This window comes from Notothenia rossii (genome assembly GCF_949606895.1).
Source record: "Notothenia rossii genome assembly, chromosome: 2".
Classification (NCBI taxonomy): Eukaryota; Metazoa; Chordata; class Actinopteri; order Perciformes; family Nototheniidae; genus Notothenia; species Notothenia rossii.
Genome location: NC_136904.1, coordinates 22,101,515 through 22,123,439, shown reverse-complemented (window position 1 = coordinate 22,123,439; position 21,925 = coordinate 22,101,515). Strand labels below are relative to the sequence as shown.

Below are 21,925 nucleotides of genomic sequence, written 5' to 3'. Positions count from 1 at the left end.
GGTAAACTGAAAAGCACCTCAATTGAATTTGTATAGGATTATTTGGAAGCTTTTTTTAATGGTTATATCGTGCTGCCTTTATTAGACACAGTTGAAGCAAGACAATTAAAAAAAGTAACATTATTTCTTTTAAATTAACTAATTCTATGGCCAGTAACTATTGATTCTCTTTACACTTTCTTTAACTGATGGGCATCCACTAATATTCTAATAAGTGTAATTTTTTGACCACCATACACCTGATTACATATAGCGCATCACCCATTGGGTTAACAGCTTTAAAAAAAAAATGAGGTGTAGTCTTCAATGCACACAAAACAGACATTTAAGAGCACAGCACTGAATAACAGCAGCTTATTACAGGAGGCCACAGTGAAGGACAGTAATGGCTAAACTGATGGGGGTCTTATAGTTGCCCATTCATTTTGAATAAGAAAGCTGAATATTACCTCTAGTTTTAGCTAAACTTTTTTTCAGTTTGCAAATCACAATCAAGCCCACATGAGTTCAAGGCTAACTGAAAACATGGAAAATAACTTCACAATTTAATTATGAATTACTGAGAAGAAAGGCATATGTATAATCAGCAATGCAAAACAACCCTTTCAATCTTTGATTTGAATTCAAATCTAAATTTCAAACTAAGATGTTGCTGACAATAAGCAAACGTTAGTCAAATCAATTGTTTTCAAATTGAGAACTATTTAAAATTACGAGTAGGCCCCACAGTGTAATTATATTTACTTGAATTTGGGATTAAGGGCAAAACATAGGCTTACCCATAGTTTTATGAATCAATCCATGATTTAAGAAAACCCTTAACAGTCACGCCTCATCAATATTTATACAAACTTTTCTGTAAGCGTTGATATTGTTTAATTGTCATAATTAAATCAGGTCTTAACTCAAAGGGGGCGGACACTAGATGGCGCTGTCCGGTCACCGGCAGCTGCTCACCGGCCACGGGGTGCAGGTAACGCTGCGGTACCGCCTCTGCTCCGGGTCCAGCTAACTTGGACAACATGCCGCTGTGTAACAGACTCCTCACATTGCTGCAACTTTCACTCCGTCAGCCTGCACTGAAATTATGACGTTTCCTCCACACAAACGCCACATGGTCGACGACGCTGAGTCCTGAAACCTGAGATGTGGACGGGACTCACCTGAGCTGCCCGAAGGTTCAGAAGAAACCTTAACTTCCAAACAAGCGTCTTTTTGTGGCGTATCACCCTGGATTTGGTTAAAATGGGTGTGCTGCTGTGGACAAACTGCGTTTTCTTGCTGGCGTGTTGCTCTGGATTAGGGTTTGGCAGCCCCAACATATGCGATGAAGTGCGGAAAGTTTTCCAACTCAAACAAATTGGACCAAATCAATTATTGCCTTTGAGCCCCAGACCAGGTATGTTTGAGATACACATGAGAAGCTAACTTATGCTATAATACAATTGATGTCACATTTCTTTCGATAATTGAATCATTAACATCTATTTAGCAACGAAAGCATCATCAAGCTAAACCCTGAATGAAAGAAATATGCCAGAGAAGTCATTCAAGACTACATTACCTTCCTGTTGAGGTCACTAACTGCACTGTGGATTTTTTAACCTGTCATTTTCTGGCTATTGAAGTACTCTTTGTAGTTACAAAATGCGCCTTTTTAAACATATTTAGAGGCGTGTGTGCAGTCATGATAATAACATAGACAGAGCCTGGAGAGCTCTAAGCTGTTTAAAGTGCACCTTTGTGTGATGGAACGTTTTAATCGAGAAATATGGAGGAAATGCCGTGTAATGCAATTATGTTTATTTTCTGATATAATGTTTGGACCCATAACTTACATTTGTTTCCAGGAGTGTTTCACGTTAATACATGTTGAAATATTTCAATAGGGTTGCATGGGCTAGAGAAATAGGCTTGGAGATTATACTTTGCTTGTGTTTGCACAACAAAACAACCTTTTAAAATGTATCTCCTATGGTTGTCTTGGCTGTTTTATATGTGCTAACGTTTTTCGAAGGAATCTAGGAGTTTAAACTCCAGAGATTATGTGTTGTCAAAAGCAGATAAGTGGCTTGCAGGGATAAACATGAATTATTTAGTCTAAAGTTAGGTAAACAAAGCCTCATTTAACTTTCTGAACACTACCCATAATGCAATTCCACATTATACTGCTGCACATCAATTAGGTGGGATGATGGGTGCAGATATTTCAAGTGGGCTGTCATTGACCAACGGCTTGCTGCTGCTTTCTCTTGGAAAAATAAATCTTAACAGTGTTGATAGCATCCTGCCACAAACTGCTCCCTACAAACTTCACTTTCCTCTGCTGCTGTGTGGAAACTGATTACATTGGCAGAAAACCCTCAAATACTTCCTAAACCTCTAACTAACCCTTATAATGTCATCACCACTCATGCCCTTTAAGTGAGCCTGTGTGAATCTGAATCTCAGTGCTACTTCTCAACTGAAAAGTACTTTCTCAGATATGAATGATGTGTGCAGTGGGTGCCTCCTGTAGAGGCGATGATAAGCTCCTGATTCAGTAACGTTGTAAAAACACTTGCTACTGTTTATATCTGCGGTGCTGCTGACCCTTCTTGCAACCTTGCACATTTCCTCTTAAACTGAATGCATCTTGACATTAGAGATATGTAAATGGTTTCCTTGATGGATTCATATTAATGCACTGAAACACATCAGAGAGTGTAATGGGCAATAGCATAATAAATCCTGTATATCGTATAATTGATCTATTCTTTAGGGTTGACTTGTGATCAATTGCCCCAAATTCCAGGAGATTGAGAGCGAGCTGTTTCTATGTTTTAGAATAGGATGTGCCAAACCGCCTTCACTTTGGGTCAGAATATGGCAAGCCTTAAGTCTTCCCCCTCAGCCAACTAAAGCTGCTTTCTGTGAAAATAGTTCTGGGAAGCATTTAGGTGAAAAAGAAAAAAAAGCAAGACCTGGGGCTCTTTCAAGTTGTCTTATCTGGGAGAGTTTAAATTCCTCCACGTGTGCCATCGCCTGCCCTGCACCCTCCTCACTCTTCTTCAACTGATAGCGTCTCTGGCAACAGCTCTGCACTCTCTGCACACTCTGCCTAGGCTTGTCCGAGAGGCTTTTGCACTGTTTTGGGACTCTTTTAAGATGTTTTGACTGTCCCCTATGAATGATTGCTTATTTTTTCATAGCTTAGCTTATCACTGCCACAAACTGGTGAGCCGATAACTTTGACTCACATCTCTGCTCAGGTTCTTTGTGTTTTGGTTTTCTGCTCCAGTAAAGCATTTTCTGTAGGCTACTACTATAATGGTGGAAGAAGGATTTTGAATGACCAGAATCAACTGCAGCTTTTCAAACAGACATGATTAGGTCCATATATATTATATTTCTTTAGAATATCCCGTACTATTTATTTACCTTGTATTTTTCTACTTGTGTGTATCTCTCTATATAAACATGGATTGTCAATAAATGTAACCTCGATGACCCCTTTACTTTTATTTTCCCATCATTGGTTGACCCCTCTCTTTCTGAGTGAAATATTTCCATTTGACAGATTCTCGTACATATGAGTGCTGCTAAAGAAAGTTGCTTGTCACTTTGGACGGTTGCCAATTTATCATACGTGTATTAAAAAAGATTTTTAGACACACTCACCTATTCATACTTGCCCTTCGGCAGTTTAAAGTGTCAAATCCACCTGACTTGCATGTCTGTGGAATGGAAAGTAAGTGGAGCACCCTAAGGAGAGCCTCTAGATCCCCAGCCGGAACTTCATGCCTCTCATATATTTGTTTTACATTCATGTAACATATGTAAGCAATTTGTTACTAAATAAATACAAGGTGAAAACCCACAAGGTTGGGGAACATGGTGTAGCTATTCATAAGGTAGTTCCAAAATACAAAAGACCTTTGTTTGCTGCACAATAAACAAATATTCGCCTAGTTTTTCTTCAGTTGGCAGCAGTAAATTATGTCTTTGCCTTAATTTAACAAGATGACCCATATTTATTATAAGTTATATTAAGCTATATTGATGTTACTTTATATCATTTAGTATTTTCTATGAATATTTTGCTGCTATAGAAATATTAGTTATCTGGGAGTCGAGATGTTTTAAGTACCTATCGCACGCACCGAGTTTGGTAAGCAGGCCGGTGTTACGGTATTGAGGTAAAGAAGTGTACTGTTGTGGACGTGGGCAGCCAGCAGCGAAAACAATTTTAATCAGTCAATTTGAATCTTATATTTTGAAACTGTCCTCCGCCATCAGGTTTTGACATGTAACTAAAGTTGTTATCTATGTTCTCTTTAGAGACTCCATTGGGGGTATTTTTTTTAACTGGAAATGTATACAACATTACATAGGGGTTGCTCTAACGCTGCATCAATATGTTTGTGTTGTGTGACATCTGAGCTAACCATTTAAAACATTAAAAGAGAATAGTAATGGATGCCAGCTTAAGCTTAAATTGATATTGATTTTTATTTTAATAACCAAGCCTCTTTTTAGGTGGTTGATGATGTTTTTGCTCTTGCCCCCTTGGGTGTCAAATACACTGACTTTGACGAATGACAGGTCTGACCAGGGCCTGTAAATGAACCCAATTCCAAAAGTCTGAACTATCTCTTACACATTTCTCTTCTGTTGAAGACAAATGTAATTTCTGGCTAAGTGAATTTTCGAAATACAGTGGCACCATGAGAAATGAGTTATTCCTTCCCCTTTTTATTTTAAGATCCTAACATTCAATCTTAACTACTCTTAGGTTCAGACCTTCAGGTGTGCATATCCAAAAACCTGACCTGCTGCACCAAAAAGATGGAGGAGAAGTACCAGGTGGCGGCCCGGAGAGACATCCAAAACCTCCTGCAGACGTCCAGCTCCAGCCTCAAGTTCCTCATATCGCGCAATGTGGCAGCTTTTCAAGGTAAGAGTTAGTGTGTGTGTGTGTGTGTGTGTGTGTGTGTGTGTGTGTGTGTGTGTGTGTGTGTGTGTGTGTGTGTGTGTGTGTGTGTGTGTGTGTGTGTGTGTGTGTGTGTGTGTGTGTGTGTGTGTGTGTGTGTGTGTGTGTGTGTGTGTGTGTGTGTGTGTGTGTGTGTGTGTGTGTGTGTGTGTGTGTGTGTGTGTGTGTGTGTGTGTGTGTGTGACTGTAACAAATGTTAAACTTCATAAACGCGTGCTGAGATGAGAGAGCAAATGTTTACGTGGATAATTGTATGTGTGTAGTTGTTTGTGTGTGTTTCCGAGTTGGATTACACATTTTAGGAGTTGTGGTTTGTGTGGGTGTTGTGAAAACAGTGGATGAGTCAGTGTGCGTGCAGCTAGGCTCCACTTCAGAGCAAACAGAGAGGGTCTGTCCTCCTTCCAGATCTACCACTACACTATGATCCTGAGATAAGATGGACTCAGGATGCCGTCTCTAAGGGTGAAAGTCTGTCAGGGATATGTACTGGGGCTTTTACTAATAGCTGCATATCCTGTGCAAGGTGCCCTCTTATACTGATGCCTCCATAAAAGCAGCATATTTAGGGCAGAGGAACACAGTTATCTCAGCATAGAAACACCATAAACTGGCTGCAACCCATCCCCACATCGGTTTTCAACCTCTTTCTCTTATTGTTTTGCATTCCTCTCCATCCTTTTCATTCAGCAATGTTTGACAGTTAACTTACAGGCAACAACTTGCCTCTGTCTCTCTCCTGCCCAGCGTGGGATGTTTCTCCCACTCTAGTTGATGGCTGTCATATGACGGCTGAAATGAGTGGGCAACAAATGCAGAGCTTATGACTTGAGTGTACAGTCTCAGACATATCATTAAGCCAATTCTCTTTAACGATGTCTCTCAGTTTAAAGACGTGCTGTTATCCTCCTCCTAAACTCAAATGGTTTATGGGAGAGTCCCGGCATGATCACAGTGTTTTAGTTGAGGTTGGAAGGGGCAATGCCCTGTTTGTGTTGTCAGATGTTTGATGTCTCTACTGGGGCTCTGAAGGTGAATTAAAAATACCCTGCGTTTATGATGGTTTTCATAAGGCATTGGCAGATTTTTTTAAATACTGTTAACTTATTACAAAATGGCAAACAGTCTTATTTAGGTGAAGTGCTTTAAAAAGAAAAGTTCAAATCCAATGACAAAACTAAAGATTTCACTTCCTTCGGCACTTCCCCCTCAACTGAATATGTACATCTTCAAAGAGGTCGCTAACATATAGAAATGTCCCAACATTTGGTTTTTAGGAGAACTTTTGAACTTCAGATGAATACATGTTTGGTACAGTATTACAGCTATGTGTATTTGGGACTTGCTCCAAATAATTTACATGTTGTTCAGTACAACAATGTCGACTATTCTGATTGTTTTTTTATATGATTTTTGGACAATATTGGAGGACCAAAGCAGATAAGAGTAAGCTTAAGCAGTCTTTGGCTACTCAAACAATACATGTTTAAAGTTCTTGTTACTTAAAGCCAGTCCAAGAACTGGCAGCTTTGTGAGCGCAGGGTAAGTCAAAAAAGACTACAGAAGCTGGTAGCTGTTTGAAATACTCCTAAAATGAGCAGCACTCACATGGTTTCAACGGAGGAATGGCAGGCAGTGTGCTCTCTTGCCAAAGCAAACAGAGTTCCCTGTCAACAGCGGCTCTCATCACCAGTCAACAAACAGTGGCGGCTGCTTCCAACATGCAGGCTGCGTAACACAAGTGGCAACAGACGCTCAGCAATTTAGGTTTCATATTGGATCACAGGCAACGGCAGTGTAACTACCCTGAATGTTCAATTTATTAAGTCGTTATGTTGTGTTCCCAAGTTGTTCTTCTGATTTATTTAAAATAAGTTGTGGGTTCTAAGTCATTTGTGACTGGTTATTTTCTTGATATATATATTATTTATATTCTTTTTTTTAATGACACAGTTTGCATGTTCAGATTGTTTGTATAGTCCAACCAGCAGTCCAGCCCCCATAGATAATACCATATTTTGGCTTGTAATTGACTTGTTGTTTAAAAAGGTTTGTTGATTGACTGATTGATTTGATTTTTAAAATACTCCCTGTGAAGTTTCTTGTAGATAAATTCACGTTTGCTTTTGAATTTTCATTTAAACACCTTGCTTTTACTTTCTTCACGACCTTTACAAAGCTATATGTATGTCTCCAGAGGCATATTGTTCTTGATTTTCCGTCCCTCTCATTATCGTGAACCCCCGATTTCTGGAGGAATAAACTTCCACTTCGACTCAGAAGAACTGATTGGAATTTGTGGTTCAAAGTCATTGTGATCTCACAAAGTTAGCTTTTGGCCATGACAATAAATAATATATTTAATCATGTTAAACATTTGAAATCCTGCAATGTTTGCATTTATGATTGCTTGCCAGCAATCTTTCCCTATTGCTGGCATTTTTACTTTGCTTGTTGTCATGTTACCACCACCAACTTTAGATAAGGGAAAACGTGTGTCCAAACATATCTTCTGGATCACATATAAACCACATATATATATTTCATAACCTAAATCAAGTTGCGCATGAAAGAAATGTAAACCACAAATTCTTCCTCTCTGCCGGTTCAATATTGTTTGTCTCGCTACTGAAGTAAATCTATGGTGATAGAAGCTGATGCTTGTTAAAATGTTGCTGCTGATTTTTTGACTCGTAGTCTATAATATCTTAGCACGCACACACTCACACACTCACGTACGCACACAGAGCCACCCACGTGGCATTGTTCTATTTGGTTGTGAAGGTTTTAAGGGTCTTTGTCACATGGAGAAAACTCTCTGTGGCACCATATGTATGGGAAGCACGGAGGGAAAGAAATGTCTGGCAGGTTGTTAGATCTTAACAGAGTGGGAGAAAAAAAACAGCTTTGCTGTTCATGTGCAGACATAAAAGAAACACAAGTCAAGCATTTAATCCTTCTTTCCTATCCAGGGAGTGTTCAATGATGCTGAATTAATATGACTGAATTGTTTGTTATTCATCTTGTGTGACTGTTAGTTTTGTTCTGGGTGCTTTCAGATTATAATGGAAGTGGAAACAAGCCAACAAGTTTACGGATGGTTTTGAAATCGAAATAAGATGTTATGTTGACTGGCTGCCCTCAGCATTATTACTGCTTCACCGTAGACACTTTTCTTCAGTACTGGAAGAAATACTTCTCTCTAGGAGGTAGGAGAAAAAAAGTCCCTTAGTTTTAGCTTCCAAATGATTGGCAGCCTGCGCTGTAATCTGAGAGACAACAGAGAACAAGCAGAGTGTATAATGCATTACAACCACAGACAGGAAGAAGGGCGAGTTAAAGGGGTGCAGACTAATGTGGTCATTTGTTATGTGCAAAGCCTTCAATTAGGCATGTTTTATATATATGCAGCTAAAAGGAGAGGGGGCAAGACACAATTAGAGGAATGTAGATGAATAACAGTCTGAAAGACTTAGGAGACAGGGAAAATAGCTCTAACCAATAAAATGCTATTTAAAATATTTTTCTTCCTCTGGGACTTTTTTTGCCCTTGAATGGGCTGCAGTAATAACACATCTTCAAGAGCATATGTAGAAAAAGTGCTTAATACTTACACACAATGAGAGATGTTGATTATGAGAGCTTCAAAGCACAGCTCATCCTACATTAATGGCTCAATATGTGTTTCCATTTCCTTTATAGGAATGTGCCTCAAGATTAGAACATCTTGTCCTTAAATGAACCTGACTGCTGCCTCTCAAATCTCTTCACAACGAAAAGATAGCTTGGCAACTGGGCTGGTTAAAACTAGAAAGAATAAAGATAAAGTTGATAGTATACTTTTCAGCAGAAGTCCTTTGAGCCTCCCAGCACATCTCTTTTTTTCTCCTCTCTTTCTGCTGGTCTGTCAGTAAGCCTCTTAGGACTGCATGTTTTCTTTCACCGGTTGTGGGTTTCCTGCATGTTGTCCACACAATGCACAAATATGCAGCCTGCTGAGAGGGGCTTCAGGGGGGATCTTTTTCTGCCCTGTGCAGGTTTGTCTTACATCCATGGCAACCAACCTGTGCAATCCTAGCGTCCCGCGGAGCGGCAGCCGATAAAACTCAGAAACAGAGCATATTATGAATCAGCTGTTGAGATGCCTGAGAGACTGTCTGAGGAGGGGCACTTAAATCTTAGCAGAATGTCGGATACCACCAGATCAAAGGAATGCCCTCCTTTGGGAAGAGCTTTGAGGAAATATTAAAGCAGCATATTGCCTTGTATTGCCTTCAAAAGTGAAGAATCCAGGGATATTTACAGAGGCTGGAACCGTTGGCTTGTAACAAATTAAAGGAATAGTTTGTTATTTTGAGAATGGGATTTTCCACTTAATTGCAGAGATTTGAATATGAAAAGCAAAGCTACTCCCATATCTACCCGTTACATATAAAGGTACAACCAGCATCGAGTTAGCTTTGCATAAAGGCTAAAGGGAAAATCAACTAGCCTGGTTCTGTCCAAAGGTTAGGATACCTACCAGCACCTGTTAAGCTCAATCAAATTACCCAATGTTGGGGAATGATATAATGGGACGAACAATACCACACTAATATTAGTTTAAAGCTCTGCTGTTGATTAGCCTAGCTTAGCATAACACATTTAAAGGCAGCATGCCGGGCTCAAATCCTCCTATGAAAGCATCCTGAGCTCAATATTTAACCTGTTATTTCTATATTCCTTTATTTCATACACATAATAAAAGCATCATTTGAGTTGGTTTTCTGGAAGTACATGCTGTCATGCTAATTTCATTATACAAAACACAAAAGCGAAAGTTGTGGCCTGCTAGACTTTGATTAGTAGGGTGATTAGCACCCGTCAAAAAGCAGCCAAGTCTGGTGTCAGGTTGTAGCTTCATTTAATCGCCTCCATTTATAATCACTTGTAGCCTGTTCATTTGTTGCTCATAGTATGAACATAACAGCTTCTCTCTGTGCTCGATGACTCCCTGGTGTCTTTCCGACAGGAAACCAGCAGAAACTTCAGCCCCGATGCTGTCATTGTGGTTTTTCTACAGATTAAACACAATGAGACACAGTGGGTTGAATACATAGATTTAAAAGTGTTTGTTGACATATTTCTGTTTCTCTTAACAGCTCTGAGCTTTCAATATACACATGCACAGATATTGGGAGTTTTCCATCTCCTCTTCTAGAGTTTGAGAGGAAAAGCAAATTACTTAATTAAAATATCTTTGAACTATTTCTTTAAAACAAGTAGTGCCTAGTTGTGCTGTTTTTACAGTCTCACTTTATGGTGAACCTAAAAGCTGAAGCTTCGTCAGTATTTCATAAGAAAACAGACAATTATTTAGGATACATACAAATATAGACTGTAGATAGTACAAAATGTGTTTTTAAATATCCAATATATTGCCTCAAAGCCTCCACCATTATTACATGACCATGTGATGATCTCTAGACCTTAATAAATGTAATGCTGCTGTTATTGAATGTATGTGGTATGAAGCTGGTGTGACCATCAACACTCTGTGGCTTGTGGTCCTTTTAGCCTGGGAAGAAACATTTTAAGTTGAGAAGACACATGAATCCAACAGACACTTATAGTCGGCCGTTGCTTTTATATTTGCTCTGCTTCTAATTGTGAGCTACCATTTGGTCAGGGACACAAGTGGTGCCGATGAATGTAAGATCAAAGAGCCAGGGCTGAGTGCCGTTGAAGTGGAAAGCTAACCTGTTGTGGTCCGGTCTTGCTATTTGCGCTCATAAATGCTGATTGTGTTTCTGTTTACCAGCCTTTAAAGGATCCACTGCCCATCTTTTACTTTTGAATAAAGAAAGAAACATGGTTGAATGGCGGTGGCCCCACAGCTTTAGTAAGTGGAGAACTCAATTTGACGTCAAATAACAACCACGCTCTGTGCCGAACAAGGAGTTCTCAGTAGGGGAAGTAAAGTAGTTTGGATTGCTGCTGATTTGAAGGATGATGTTTTTTAATAGTTTTTTCATAGCAGATTCTGTTTCTGTGAATAAACTGTGGTCCGTTGGAGTCAGTTCTCAGTTGGCTGACGGGCATACCATATGAACATAACATCCTTGGTTTGAATCCTATAAAAGTATATTTTTGGTTTGATTGAATTGAATCATTCAACAGACTGCCCTGCAATAAACTAAGCATTAAGTTCAACCTCTGAGTATGCTGCTATCCGAGGCACATCAAAGGCATCAAGATGCTGAGATAAGCGGTATGTTTAAAATGTAAGTGCAAATAAGAAAGGAAACACTGCTACAAGCCAATATCTGAGAGTATGAGGATTGCAGGTTAGATTTCTCACTGTTCTATAAAACATACAAAATGATAATCTTCATGATCATCCTCTTATTGACAGTTTTCAACTAATCCAGTTTTTTTTAATTAACTTTTTTTAGCTTGAGAAGTAGGAATAAATGAACCCTTAAACAAATGTAATCCTTTAGTTTTGACTTAAACACAAATCACCAAATTAGGAGATGCATGGTTTTCTTTGGACAGCGAATTGATCTTTGTTTTAATATTCCACATTCCAATCTGAATGAATCTTAGATTATTACCATTAGCTAAATCTTACAACTTTTGGCACTTGTAAATCTATTTTTAATTTGTAACCAACTCTGGCTTAAATTCTCCCTCATGCATGTTATGTGTTGATGTAAGCCTGATCCTTAAAGCCCTGATAGTGGCCCCTTGAGGCAGGGCAGAGTTACCCATTGGGCAACGCGTGAAACTGCCCTGGGGGGCCCTTTGGAGGCTCCACATTTCTATATTCATTAACTGTTAATTTGTAAGGGCCTTGAGGCAAGTCCTGCATTATTACCCGTATTGTAGAGCGTGCCGTGTCAAATTGTACATAGTGTATATTCCTAAATACATTTTGTTGTTTGAATACAACATCTCACTTTGCCATGTTCTGAGCACTAAGTGAAGGGAAAATGCGACTTCAAGGGCCAGTTACAGCAGATATCCCTTGCTGTTTCTGGTAAAATATCTTTATTTTGATATTCTATATTATAGATTTGATGAAAGCGACCCTGAAATCAGCACCTGTATTGTGGTTTGAGATGCTCTCAGAAATCTACTATTGAGAAGTTAAACTCAGATTGCACAAGTCTGGTAACTTAACACTGGCATTATCGTCTAACTGCATCACTAATGGAAAAAGTTATTGTAAAAGCAGAGCTGCTGCAGCCATCGACCTTAACTAATTATTTGCATCTACATTTCTCCAATAACTTCAAGTTCAAAACAGTTATTTGCTACCAAGGAAATATATTGTGCTGTGACCCGCCCAGCAGCACTGCATCACTGGCTACAGTAACACAGTGTTCCCTTCCAGTAAAGTTTCTATGTTGGTCACAAATTGGCTGCTCGCCTCGGTCAGGGAAAATATGCCGCTTTTTATAGGACTCTGCATTTTAGGATCTTTTGTCTTAAAATGAACATTCCTTGGGTTAAATTCCCCTCAAGAAGCACCATGACACATACTGTAGAAGCAGTTTCTTTGTTTCATCATTGTTTTATCAGAGAAATTATGTTTCTGATTTACATTTTTTTTAATAATAATACACGTTACTACATGATAAGAGGTGTGAGATAAAATATATCAGTTTTACAACATAGTTTGGCAGTTGCTGTAAAACAATAGTTGGTTTTCTCTGTACAATGACCCGAGGTAATCCACAGAATACATGCTGGTGCCATGAAGATCTTCTACTGTGTTTTGCTCTCAGCATTGCTGTATGCCAATGTCTGTTGGTTGCTGGTTTGGTCCAGCACTTTGGTCTAAGATGAAATATTTCTACAACTATTGATGTCATTAATACAGACATTTATGTTCATCAGAGGAGGAACCCTTAACAACTTTATGCAGTGACTTCTCCACCATGAGCTTTACATTGATGGTTTGAATTGAAATGTCTCTTCAGGGTTGATGAGTTGTCTAAAATGTGTTAAAAACCTTATTTCAATATATGTTGCCCTCAACATTGAAATAATTGTGGTGATCCATAAAGCTTAAAGGTGGGGTAGGTAAGTTTGAGAAACCGGCTCAAGATACACTTTTTGTTATATTCCATGGAATGCTCTTAACATCCCGATAGCAATGAATATCTTAAGTACTTTGACAAAAAATCCATCCAAATTCATCTGTGGAAGCCGTAGTACTGTAAAAAGCACGGCCAATCATCTGAGCCGGCCCGGCTAAAATAACTGGATGTCCTACCTGCCTGTCAGCCTTCCATCTGTGCACAAACTTATCTCGTAGGTCTCATTGGTCATGTGCACGTTCGTGTGTGTTCGAGGAGGGGCTCTGTAAGGGATTACCTACCCCACCTTTAATCTATGGCCATCATCAGTTTGATATATGAATGTGTCCAATACTTTGGTTTATAACTAAATTCCTGCAAAATGTATTACGAGTCTTAGTATGTTACCTGCAAAGTGTAGGTGAACATGATAAACAGTATACCTACTAATTATCAGCTTGTTGACATTTTTATAGGGAGCGTGTAAGTTACTGTTTTTTTAAGCACAAAGCTCCCTTGTGTCTCACTCCAGGGCAGGAGCACGGCTGTAGACTCTTAGTCTTGTTTTTCCATAACAGTAGCAAACCATTAGTCCCTCAACAAAGAACACTCTTAATGCTTTTTGTCTAGCATGAAAAGCTGTGAGTGTGTCTTGTTTGTGGGAAGACTGAAAGATGGGAAGGCTTTACATCTGATAAAAAAAAAAAGAAATGATTCCAGTAAGCACACAAGCAAACCTTATTTGATGGAAGTGCGATATAAATGTGCATAAACTGAATATATTGAGTGGTGGTTGGATATTTCATATGTTGATTCTCACAGCTGGTCTTTAAATCCTTTCTAACCTGCTCTCTGCTCCTTTGTGTGGGACCTTTCATTTTGCAGACTCTTTGTCCACTGGGTATACAGCCGTGCCTTCTTTGGTGTGTGTGTGTGTGTGTGTGTGTGTGTGTGTGTGTGTGTGTGTGTGTGTGTGTGTGTGTGTGTGTGTGTGTGTGTGTGTGTGTGTGTGTGTGTGTGTGTGTGTGTGTGTGTGTGTGTGTGTGTGTGTGTGTGTGTGTGTGTGTGTGTGTGTGTGTGTGTGTGTGTGTGTGTGTGTGTGTGTGTGTGTGTGTGTGTGTGTGTGTGTGTGTGTGTGTGTGTGTGTGTGTGTGTGTGTGTGTGTGTGTGTGTGTGTGTGTGTGTGTGTGTGTGTGTGTGTGTGTGTGTGTGTGTGTGTGTGGGGGGCCTCTCCTCGAGATTTCCACAGAATTTGGGCTTGGCTTTGTGATTCAGGGCTGGACAGTTGATCCAGGGGAGGACAGAGAGTGAAGAAGAATGCGCAGAAGAAGAAGAATGAGCGACTGATGGAGAGAAAGTTGGGAGGATGCCAGATTCTATTGAAAGTCTTTGCACAGCGTTTGAAGTCAGAGGATGAGGATTTAGAGGGAAGCAGGATTATTCAATACCCTTCAACAATCTAGGCGTTTGGGCTTCTGAAAGAAACAACGTAGTCAGACTAACCACGGCTGTCCCCCCTCCGTCTCTTGCATCCCCTGTTTCAGACATGTTTAGCAGGTTTAACATTTAGGGAATATGCTCAAGCCAATTCTCTGGCAAATACTTTGATGAGGAGACTGATACTACTCTCTGTTACATATGAAGCTACTACCAGTTAGCTTAGCTGAGCACAAAGGGTCACAACATCTGCATAGATACACTTTAAATAAGGAGGATTCAACTCTTCAAAGGGGTTTTAGTGCTGGGCTATTTTTTTGTCTGAAAGCAGTGACTTCCTGGAGTCACAGGTTGCCTGGCAACTGTTCCCAGCTAAGAAATATGCTGTGTTTCAAAACACGTAATTTTAATATATATTTTGAATGCCCTTACATAGTATGTACTTTTTCAAGTGTGCCTAAAATCGAGACATGCAACTCATAACTTATGTCACAACATTGCTAAACTGTGTGAAGGATTGTAGGTATACAGATTAAACAATTAAGATATCACTTTTATCATGTGAGCTCTAGATGGTGTGTATTAAGTTACCTGACCCAGAGCCAGGATGGCATTCCCACCAACTGCAGTTTCATATTGTCTTTTTCTATCAATAACTTTTTAATGCCCTGTATACTCATCTGACATTCCCAGAGAAGCCCTTTAGTGCTTTTACAGACATGTCAGACAAGGTGTGTGTGTGTGTGTGTGTGTGTGTGTGTGTGTGTGTGTGTGTGTGTGTGTGTGTGTGTGTGTGTGTGTGTGTGTGTGTGTGTGTGTGTGTGTGTGTGTGTGTGTGTGTGTGTGTGTGTGTGTGTGTGTGTGTGTGTGTGTGTGTGTGTGTGTGTGTGTGTGTGTGTGTGTGTGTGTGTGTGTGTGTGTGTGTGTGTGTGTGTGTGTGTGTGTGTGTGTGTGTGTCCTGTTCAGAAGATCGAGTTTAGTTGACACACTTCTTAAAATCCCACTCACTTGCCAGAATGAACACACCCATGTACACAGACGTTCTCTGTCTTACATTTTGTCTCCTCTTTCAAACACACTCCCTGACTGCACTGTAGCCACCTACTGCATAGGGATGAGCCCTAAAAATACATATACCAGTCAGCACTTTATATTGTTTGTCTCCTGTGTGCCTGCTTGAAATGGAGATTTATGACTGCTGGCTGTTGTCTTAAGTGCATTTTTTTTATATACGATGATAAAGCACACTGCTAATCAGGTGCTATATATTTTATGATAGATTTACACACTATCTTCCCCTTCATTTTAAGAGATTAACAAAGAGTGTTGAGCTGTGAGGAGACCAGCAGGGTTATGTTCTAGTGTGATGTTTGTGCAGGGGAGCTGACAGTGTGGACAAGAAAATGTACAACTGTTGGCAGTGAACAGCAAGGACTCGCAGCTTTCCACACAAACCATGTTACTTTGATTCAGTGGTATGTTAAGTGAATGGTAGAGGCCATAATGGGCTCTTTTTTTCTAGAAGCAGCCCTCAAGTAAACCAACATTCTTTAAATAATTTAGACATCAAATTTCAACCAGACACAAATTAGGGATCTACATCAGAATATCTTCCTGTGGACTGTGACTTTCCATAACCGTTACTAAAAGGAAACTGCTACTGTTTCACTAAAACACAGTGCACTCTCTATAAAAACATCATTGAGATATTTAGTTTCAGCTATCTGGGACTCTTGGCCTGTTTCTTAGGATTTTGTTTCTCTGTTTCACTGCAGTTGTTTGGTGAGAAGAAATCACTTTTTCTGTCCGTCAGAGGAAGGAAGTATTTCCTAAGTAAGGAAGGAGACTCCAGGGATTAGCCTGTAGTCGTCTGGGAGATGATATCCTAAACACAGAAACACACGGCAACACACCAAGCCTACTGTCTGCTCCCACTCGACCCTCTTCTTCTCTCCCCCTCTTATCCTGTCCTTCTCCCGTACATGGCAGATATATTGGCATAATTGTCCTGCTTATCACCAGTATCCTGGCATGAGTGACAGATGAGTGTGGTTTTTACTGCTGGGAGGCCAGTGTCTGGTTCAGTTTAGCGTCTGGGACTTTGAAATTGGCCAAACTCATTTTTACAATCCGGGTTAGATGACAGTTTTTACATGCACATGCCCCATTTTTACTCTTACAATGATACTTTTAAATATGCTTTGGCACTGCTCTCAAGTATGTTAACTCACAATCTCATCAAAACTGCACGCAAACCAATCATATCTTAGTTTTTCACTGATGGACTGAATCTAAATGACTGCAAAAAAATCACAACAATGCAATCTTTAATCGTGGATGTAACTACACTGTTAAATATTTGTTCTGAACTCACTGTCTCAGACATGTCTCCTACCCTTTTAAACAAGTTAGTTGAGCCGAAAAGCCTGTGGGCTAGCTTGTGTAGAAGTCATGGTTAAATAAGGGCTCTAATAAGAAGTTAAAATCAATAACATAATGGCGCCTCTTTTGTAGGCCAGTCAACGAGGTGAAATAACACAGCCTGCCACTTTTAAATCCTTGAAACTAATGTTCCATATCATCTTTTTATAAATCTAACGTAATTATCCAGTTCAATAGAGTAATCAGTGGCGTGCTGTGTGCATTAGGCCCTCTATTCAGGCTTATGACAGCCCTGTTGGCTCCTTCACATCTAACAGCTCCCACAGGCCAGCCACAGGAAACCCTCCACAGCCTCACACAGAGCCACCTTTCAAAGCTAATGAAAGCTTTATTATAATATAATTATTTTCATTCTGGCTCTTTAAACTGTGTCAACTCGCTCTCTGTCAGGGTTTCTATGCGTGTTAAACCTGGCTTGTGTTTCTACATGTGCAGCATATGGGTATTTAACCTATATGACACACACATATGTGCACACACACACACACACTTCCCTATAAGAGGTACTTGTGCCCCACTGTATTGACCTTCTCTGCTTCTTTTCCTGAACGGCATATTAAAGGCCATGTTCACAGCAGAGCTCTGTGCTCTTTGAAGTGCTCAAGAGCTGCAACAGATCCTCAAATATTGACTTTTAAGCCATCTGCAGGAAGAACAGAGGGAGAGCAGCAGAGGGGAAAGATGGAGAGTGGAGAGGCACATGCATAGACAGATGGAGGGAAGTTGCTTTTGTTGTACATCAGGTGGGTGTTGTCAGATTTATTACAGGACGGCTAAATTAGTTTGGCTACATATGTGTTTGTCAGCTCTTGATGTACGTAGGGAGGAGTGTGTTTATGGATGTGGAGGAGGAAGTACAGCGAGATAAGGCTGATGGTAAGCTGAGACTGCCTCCAGCAAAATAGATTAAAATGACTTGTAGTCATAATGTGCCTCTCCTTTTCTCTTTCTCCTCTCCTTTCATTTTCCTGCTCTTCCTCATACTCTCAACCCTTCCATGGATTTCATTATTTTCCTCAGTTCCTTCTTTTCTTTCTTGCCCTTAGTTTCTTCTGCTCTCCTCTTTTCCCGAGCTCCTTATTTCCTCTTTCCATTCCTTTCCTTTCCTCCCATGTCTTATTTTCTCCTCTTCTTGTCTCATTTCCTCCCCTCCTTGCCTTTCTTTGTCTCCATTCTTTCTTTCCCCTTTTCTTGTTAGTTTTAACTAAATAAATCACTTTTCTTCTCCTCCATCCTTCTCTGAGAAACCTTGAGCAAGACCACACTCCTGTAACACCTCTGAGCAGGCGACTGTTTTCAGTTGTAAAACAATGCCCCCTTTATTTAAAACTGAGGACGGAAGGAAAAGGAAAACATCCCCAGGCTTTTAAACTTTTCTCAGGAACCTTTTTTCTCTGCCGTCTGCAGGTCAGAGTGGCCGTTCTGTTTCTGTTTGCCGTGCTGCTGTTGAGTTGAAAGGGAGGCAGAGGGTGTTGGAGAAACATTTTGAGATGGGACAGTTTGATATGGCCTTTCTCTCTTTCTCCCCTTCCTCCTGCAAACATGCTTGCACATGTCCTACACACATTCATGAAAGGCTCCGATTTGACTTGGTGGTTTGTTTGTAGATCAGAGCAGACAGGTACACTGAGTTCACTGAATAAGAAGTGTATCACCTCAATCTCCTGCTACATAGAGACAGTCATGGTTTGTTTGTGCCTACGATGATGCAAAGTTAGATTTATTGCTATATCTGCTTTCACTTCTCTGTCTTTTTATGTTCTCATTTTCTGTCTGAGCAGCTAGATGTATCTAGGTGTGGTTTCGGAACATCCTCAGTTTACACCTGCAGAGCTTTGTGTTGTGTGATAATGAAGGTGCTTCCTCTTCATCACAACTAACATGCTTGCATGTGTGACAATTGGTCATGGCAGGGAAGCTAAAATAAGATTATTTAAAACTCTTATCACACCCTGGACAGTGCTGCATTCAGTGGATTTTCGTGAATAAGTGCTATAACGTTTTAAACGTGTTCTGCTGCCTCTTGTAGAGATTACAGGCAGGTTTATTTTTACATTCTATATCCAGCGGCTCAAGAGTCTGTTAGTTTGTTAGAATAACTCAAGTCAGACCAGTTTCCAGTTTACAGCCTGAGATGTTCATGTTCTGTATTGAATTTTTATTTTTTTATTACCAGGTTAATATTAAAGGTGGGGTAGGTAATTTTGGAGAAACCAGCTCGAGTGCGCTAGAATTTGAAAATACACAACTGGATCTTCCACTTCCACTTCCTTACAGAGCCCCTCCTCCAACACACACGAACGCGCACATGACCAATGAGGGCACGAGATAAGTTTGTGCACAGATGGAGGGCTGACAGGCAGGTAGGACATCCAGTTATTTTAGCCGGGCCGGCTCAGATGATTGGTCGTGCTTTTGACAGTACTACGGCTTCCACAGATGACATTTTGTATGGATTTTTTGTCAAAGCACTTAAGATATTCATTGCTATCGGGATGTTAAGAGCATTCCATGGAATATAACAAAAAGTGTATCTCGAGCCGGTTTCTAAAACGTACCTACCCCACCTTTAAATGAATTCTGAACACATTTTTGGAACTGGTTGAGGCAGAATGAAAGTAAAGTATTTGATGTTAGGCCAATGAGAATCTATCAAAGAAGCCCTATAGCATGTGGTAATGTTATTTTCTTTCCAATATTAGGGAGAATAGAAAAGTTAACAATCCATACACTTCCAGTTGATTTTGTAATCTACAAAACATGATGAGCAGTGCACAACATGTTTCCTAGACAAACACACAGTTCAATGTATAGAAAGAAAATAGTAATGCAACAATAAATGAAAATGTACTTTGTTTGAAGGGAATGTGTTAATATTGCTATTTATCATTTATAATGAGTAACACATTTCAATTAGTTTGTTCTGGGAAACCTCTTTTACATTACAAATAAATCATTTTAGTAATTCTGGTCTCTAAAATGAAATAGTGTGTACTGTAGGTGTTTTTGTTTTTTGTTGTTTTACAAATCTCAGTGTCACACCCTTATTTTCAATTTTTTAGCCACCATAAACATTTGTGAATCATACATAGATATCTCAATCCTGGAACAACAAAGCGTGCGAGTGCTTCTTTGATCCTGTAATATGCCACAATGAAGACATAGTTTTCTGTTGACTGTACCGCCTGTGCCATCCTGTAAGTCATTGACTTTCATTATGTGTCTGTTTTGCTCTGGGATGAGCTGAACCCACAGAGCCACTGACTCATCCTATCGACATGGAGAATGGCCTTTCTGCAGCCTATCAGATGTCATGGGCTTCTCTGTTGTGGTCTCAGCCATTCACAGAGGATGAATCACATTAATAAAAGCCATCTCTGCGTTGCTCAACAGCGCAACAGAGGTCGACTGGTGGCATTTGAGTGCCCGAAACCTGGAAACACAGGAGGCTTCAAAAGAAAGAGCTTATGTGATCTAATTACACACAGGGCACATTCAGGGAGGCATTGCAATATGAGGCATTTATTGTATCAACAATGTTAAGGCAATCTATTTAGTCTTTTTTTTATCCTCTTTTGCAATGGATCTTCAACTAAAAAGGTTCATCTTCTTTCTCTCTAGCTGACAGATCCGTTTCCCCGATGACATTTCTTTGAATACAAATACACGCACGCATTCACACACGCACACACACACGAACGCACGCACACACGAAACACACGTTGACGCAGCATAATAATAATACTTTCCAAATGCCTATTAAAGCTTCATATTGGATAAACTCCACTTTAAAATGTTGGAGTTCAGAATCTTGCAGCAAATGATCACTGATCTAATGAAGGCCTACTCACCCACTATATTTAAAGCTTACTAAAAGTCACCGAAAGTCAATAATCCTCAATGCCAACACATAAAAAAGGATTCTGTGTCTCAGACCTTAATACGAGTCAACACCTGTTAAATTCATCGTCGTTGAAATTACATTTTTACTATTTGCTGTGTTTATTGTTGAAGCTAAGGACATATCAGGGCAACTTACAGTTTCTGTATTTAAAACCTATCGGGTGTACTATTTTAGCCTCAAGTAATTTGAGTACACATGAATGTGTGCAAATCTGCCAGTTAGGGCTGTTTATTACGTTTATTTATATATATATATATATATATATATATATATATATATATATATATATATATATATATATATTTATTTTTAATAATCTGTGACTGTACCTCAAGGTTTAAACAAAGTATAAAATATAAATCTAGATAAGCGGCCTGTAGTTGTTTTTGGATATGGTTGGCAGTCACTTGGCAGTAGTTGGAGGTCGCATGGTTCACATGTTTATTCAGTTGCTGCTCTGTTTTCTCAAAATCCCACTGATCCAATTACATGTGCACATTACAATGAGAAATGTCTCCCTCTGCTGGTAAAGATACAACTCTGCATTTTCTTATCAGTTCACATATTTAACCGGCTTATTCTGTTTGTGCTACCAATTCTGATTATTATAGTTCCATTAACTCATTGATGATTGTTATATCTGCACCTGATTTCTAATCTACTTACTCTTGGTCAAACATATTTCTAAACCTCCCAAATCAAGCAGATACAGCAGGGTGGCATTAAAAGACTTAGGTTGCAAAATGAGGTGAAATAAAAAATCCTTTGTTTTCTAGTTCAGAGCCAACTGCCAGAAGATCTTACCTTTAGTGTAACTCATTACTCGGTATAGCTTCCTCTGTCACAGTTAACCAGATCATCCTACATTAAAGATAATGAGAAGTGCAGCAATTATGAGAAAAAGAAAGAAAATGGGATCAAATTTGAAAGCCTTTTAGACATGGAGGAAAGCTTGGTTACTGTGGAATTTAACTGAAGGGGCTTTGTGGTCGGTATATAATAGGCAATATATCTGGATGATATTCGAGCTTTCAAACATTAATCGTTCATATATTATAATTTGTTTACCATGCCAGCAGCCGAGGGAGAAACCAATACAGGTTGATG

The 21,925-nt window shown here is 39.6% G+C and overlaps 1 protein-coding gene across 1 annotated transcript in view; it reads left to right on the top strand.

The window, feature by feature from the left end:
* The first annotated feature begins 877 nt into the window (after positions 1-877).
* gpc5a (glypican 5a) overlaps positions 878-21,925 on the top strand; it is a 130,092-nt gene continuing 109,044 nt past the window's right edge. The window contains exons 1-2 of the mRNA XM_079664244.1: positions 878-1,399; positions 4,775-4,936. Of these exons, the coding sequence (XP_079520370.1) occupies positions 1,246-1,399; positions 4,775-4,936 (316 nt within the window). The 5' untranslated portion in view covers positions 878-1,245. The remainder of the gene's footprint in view (positions 1,400-4,774; positions 4,937-21,925) is intronic.